The following is a 4,757-nucleotide window of genomic DNA, read 5'->3' as shown; positions in this document are numbered from 1 at the left end:
TAAAAAAATGAGCCTTGTTTCATTTTTCGACAGAAAAAGGATAGGATCTTAAGAGGCGGATAGAAAAGGAGGATCTCGTAGATTCCTACTTATTGGAAGGAAAAAACTTCTACTATTCATTCCGCCGATACATTAGCTTAGACTCCCACACAATGTCAAGGAATAGGCTCGTGCTCGAAAAAAGAGAGAGATGCGGAGCTGCTCGACCGGCAGGGAGAGGAGGAGAACCCGCTGAATCGACTCCCTGGATCTTATGGGAACCTAAAAAAGCTATTTTACTTTATGAGCATGAGCCCACTCCCTTTGTTTGCCTAGACCAATTTATCTTATCCCTCTCTCGACGCTGACTGAGGAGGGTTAATTCAAAAAAGCTGAGTGCCGATCTCGTTCGTCAGTCTTTTACTGCGGATTGCTCAACTCAACTCGAGTTTAGATGGGAAGACGATGCTACGAGCAAGACTCAACACGAAAATCCTCAATCTGCTGATTTCGAGGTACTTTATTTCGATAACACTAATGGTCGTCTTGTCTTTTTTGATTTTGCTTCATCCGTTTCTTTCGTTGTATAATAACTTTCCTTGACCAGCAAGCCAATCAATAGGGCTTTCCTCTACTAGTCTCGGTCCTATGCCGAGTAGTACCACTTTGCACTAATAAAGACGCATACAGATTAAAATAGGTGCTTCTTTCAAAGCTATGGTAGCCATGGTTGGACCTTTCTTTGGACGATATATTACCCGCTTCAATCAAGGTAACAGCGCATTTCTTTTATAATCACTTGACATATGTCATGCTAACCCCACCACTCCCATTGATTCTCTCTCTCCTTTAATTAAGTGTGAACGGAATGCATGTACGAAAGAAAATCGTAGTTGAATAATGGTCATCGAAGAGATAGAATTCTTTTTTTTTAATGTCATAGATAAGAGAAAGAAATAATGACTGGGCGAAACTGATCCAGCAGAAAGACGTCTCGCTACTCTTTGCTTTGCTGATTGAGGAAAGCAAGCATCCTACTATGTAGCTTACCTACCTGACTTGATCTTACCTACGCTCGCTCATTGATCGGAAAAAGCCTTCCTAAGAAGGGGATAGGTGAGGTGGGCCCCTTTTTGGAAACTTGGCTTACGGTCTGAGGGTTTCGTTAGGCCTGGCCGGCGTCGAGAAAAAAATTTTTACATTCCGTAAGTAACTCTTTTTCTTTCTAAGACGGGGAAATGAAAGCAGAATTCAAATCTCTCTTCCCTCCCACATGTTCAATCTTTTTTTTAGTGGTTTCCCCAGAGATCTTTATCATTAACGCAACCTTCATTTTGCTCATTCATGGAGTTGTATTTAGTACCTCTAAGAAAGATGATTATCCACCGTTAGTCAGTAATGTGGGTTGGCTTGGATTACTTAGTGTTGCGCGCCTAGGAGGGCAGCGCGCTTGGGGATGCGGAGGGAGCTATTCTCGCCCAGCTCCCTAACCTAATGCGGCCGGACCGCAGGGGAACCGTAGCATGGGGGACGCCCTAATCCTTTTTGCCGCCGCAAGGCTGGCTAATCGTACGCAGCAGGAGCAAGGGGAACTCCCCGGATTCTGGAAGGCACATGAGTCCGAACGCTATTATGAATGTGCGACTGACACTAGACTACGTAGGTACCGTACCTGTGCAGGTGAGGCGTCGGTCGGTCCTAGAAACGGCGGCAGCGGCGCGAGGAGTTAACGACCGGACGTGCTGCAACCTAGGGATCACTAGGCAGCTCTTTCGCTCCATAGGGATATTGGGGGGGCATAGCACAATTCCTCTTGGAGGAGGGTTGGTTTGCCCAGGTGACTGATCCTGCCATAATGTACTCCTACCTGCACCGGCAACCGAAGTCGAAGATACATACGACGATCTTTATGTGTGAAGGGACAGGAAGAAAGAAAGGGCGGTAGATGATAATGAGAAAGAAAGGGCGCCGCGTCTCGACGGGCGGGCTGAATGGATGAGCGAAAGGTGCCATGGAGTGGGGAATATCCCGAGTATAAAGTTAGACAACTAAATGCACCTCAAGGTGCAGCCGAGGAACTGGGGGACCTTCTCGAGCACAGGATTGAGAGATAGAGTTAGCCTATTCGTCGTTATGGGGAATCAATGCTCCGGACCGAAGAGAGCTGACCCCCGTAAGCCTTCTTCGGCGCATATTAGCTTAGCTGCGCTCAATACAATGGCCCTGGTTGGTTTGGCTTCCTCTCTTATCTTAGGCCACTTTTCTTACCTTACCCCCGCAACACTCCCACTCCAAGCTAGACCTGCTGAGCAAGATGCATTGCGATTTCCTCTTCTGTGGACGCACCTCCGCCTCACTATGACCCGGGACGGGAAGAAAAAGACTTTGATTTTTCCGGCGGGCTTGATCGAATAAAGCCAAAGACGCCCCAAGACAAGGTACAACTGTTGGGAAGGGGATATGATCAATAGAACCTGGCTTGATCCGGGCTGGGATAGTGGCGCCTATTCCTAACCAGTTCCGAAAAGGTTCGCTCATGCTGAAGGGAGCATCCCACTTAGTGATCGGTCCGCTAGTTCACGCAAATCCGAAGAAGTTATCACGGACGAGCCACATGCAAGGAAACTTGCACGTGTGGTTCTGGCCGGGCTTTCCTTCGGTATCTAATAACCTTGCTTCTGCTCGCCGCTGGCGCACCTCTCCTAACTATTGCCCATTTATTCCGGAAGAATCTTTTTAGGAGGGACAATTCTACATATTTCTGCCAAATCCTTCTATTATTAAGTACGGCTGGTACCATTTCGATGTGTTTCGATTTTTCCGAACAAGAGAGGTTTGATGCTTTTGAATTCATTGTATTAATTCCACTTCCTACTCGCAGTATGCTCTTAATGATCTCGGCTCATGATTTAATTGCCATGTATTTAGCTATTGAGCCTCAAAGTTTATGTTTTTATGTGATCGCAGCATCAAAAAGAAAGTCTGAATTTTCCACGGAAGCCGGTTCGAAATATTTGATCTTAGGTGCATTTCCCTCTGGAATATTCTTGTTCGGGTGCGACCGGACTACTACCGATCAAATTTTTAAAACTTCTTTTTAGACTTGTGGGTGGAGACCCTCTATGTAGTTGTCTATCTAGGGCAATCGATCTACTTCCCCATAGCCATGAGGCTGTGTCTTGATCTCCTACGTGCGAAAGATGGGGGAGACGGGGTCCTTCCTATGTGGATTCCCCTTGGTCTAATTCCACGACGGAGAGTCGGCGTGGCGTAAAGTGAAGATTGGGGGGAGTAGAGCGAAATCCCCGTCTGGGGTATTCCGAAGGTGTAACCTAGGCAACGAAAAAGGGGCCCGATACTTCAACTAGAGGAGCGACTCGTTGGTTCACCAAACCCCGACCCAGCCTCACACGTTCTCCAGGTCCGAAGGGATCCAGTGCCCAACTACCGACTCCTCCCGGAATTGCGTTATCGGAGCCGAGCCAGGAATAGCCATTAGTGGACACCTACCACTTTTCACCGGTTAGAGAGGCCCTCTTTAATACATTAAGAAAATATGTTCACAGGGGCCAGAAAGACTCGGTGTCATAGGAACTTAGACCACCTACGCGCTGGTAAACGAAAACCACCTCGACCGGATCGGATCTACCGAAGGCAGGCCGCCCCGTCGAAAGAATTAGCACGCCAAAAGGCCACCAGCTTTCCCCCCAAAAAAAGGGGAGATCCGCAGCTTACTGCTCACGGAAACATCCGTCAAGTCGTCCGCGTATCTTTCTGATCTCTTTCTATTCATCATATTTTTGGCTTTGCCCAAGTTGATGGTGTTGGCTAAAAAAATTAAGGGGAAGAGAGGAATTGAGTCAGTTCAAAAAATCGGTTAGGAATCGTACCGCTTCTTTGAACCATTCGCTATTGACCCCATTCCTCTTCATATCGTCTACTATTTCAATTCAAATAGAAGGGGTCATGTGAGTCGCCATTTACCCAATTTTTTTGATTTGAGATGTCCCCCTATTTTACCACGCGTCGGGTAGAAAAGGGACCTTTCCTGAACATAAGGAGGTTAACACACGTGTGATTTCCGCATCCACGAGGATCCATATGGAAGGGCGGCGCCTCTGTAATGTCGGCATATATCTAGTGTCTCCTCTCTTCCAAAAAAAGAGGATGGCACTTTTGCCAATAAAAAAATGCATTATTTTTATATAAAAAGATGATAGGTATCCTCTCCCGCGCGGGTATCCCCAAATAAATGGCGAGGGCAAGCAACAGATATTAGAATGTCAGCGTAGTTGTCTAAAAAAATGAACTTTTAATATTCCCATTAGCTCATTTGCTTTTTTTCTTTTTTATCTCCGTACAGAAAAAGAGTCTTTCCTTTATTTCTTTTTCCATTTTTTAGGAAGTTAAGTTGGTTGTTGACCAAGAAATAGGTTTATATGTTGAACCGGGATTATGTTCGAAATCCAGTCTGAATCAGAGACTGTTCCGATGAAGTTTGCACCGATTAGTTAGTATATTTCCTCTTTTATTTGACTTTTCATTCAAGTTGCGGATGGAGTTTTTGTAGCTTTTGTATCACGGACTTGACTCCTTCTATTCTAATAGGATCAAACGATGCTCAACCAGCGCAGGGTCCAACCATGGCATGTCGCTATAGGACTAGGCTCAAATTTCTATGTTCTATGTATGTCTTTAAAAATTCATTCTTTCTTCTTCTACTGGTGTGAATGACGCGCTTCTTTGAACGATTCTAGGTTCACTTCCAGTTCCGCCGT

General features: G+C 45.8%; 1 protein-coding gene across 1 annotated transcript; it reads left to right on the top strand.

Annotated features, from left to right (window-relative positions):
* Positions 1–1,217: 1,217 nt before the first annotated feature.
* Positions 1,218–4,144, top strand: LOC120253345 (NADH-ubiquinone oxidoreductase chain 2-like). Its single transcript, XM_039261680.1, has 2 exons — positions 1,218–1,405; positions 2,642–4,144. Exons 1-2 carry the CDS (start codon positions 1,218–1,220, stop codon positions 3,078–3,080), a joined length of 627 nt encoding a protein of 208 aa, XP_039117614.1. The 3' UTR covers positions 3,081–4,144.
* Positions 4,145–4,757: the final 613 nt, after the last annotated feature.

Source organism: Dioscorea cayenensis, unplaced genomic scaffold (genome assembly GCF_009730915.1).
Source record: "Dioscorea cayenensis subsp. rotundata cultivar TDr96_F1 unplaced genomic scaffold, TDr96_F1_v2_PseudoChromosome.rev07_lg8_w22 25.fasta BLBR01000055.1, whole genome shotgun sequence".
Taxonomy (NCBI): domain Eukaryota; kingdom Viridiplantae; phylum Streptophyta; class Magnoliopsida; order Dioscoreales; family Dioscoreaceae; genus Dioscorea; species Dioscorea cayenensis.
The sequence above is the reverse complement of the archived record's forward strand: the minus strand, read 5'-3'. Positions and strand labels throughout refer to the sequence as shown.

Excerpts from the sequence above, each read along its gene's own strand:
- LOC120253345 (XM_039261680.1), top strand. The coding sequence starts at position 1,218 with ATGAAAGCAGAATTCAAATCTCTCTTCCCTCCCACATGTTCAATCTTT. Across the intron at positions 1,406-2,641 it reads TGGCTTGGATTACTTAGTGT|TCTAATAACCTTGCTTCTGC; the intron begins TGCGCGCCTAGG and ends TTTCCTTCGGTA.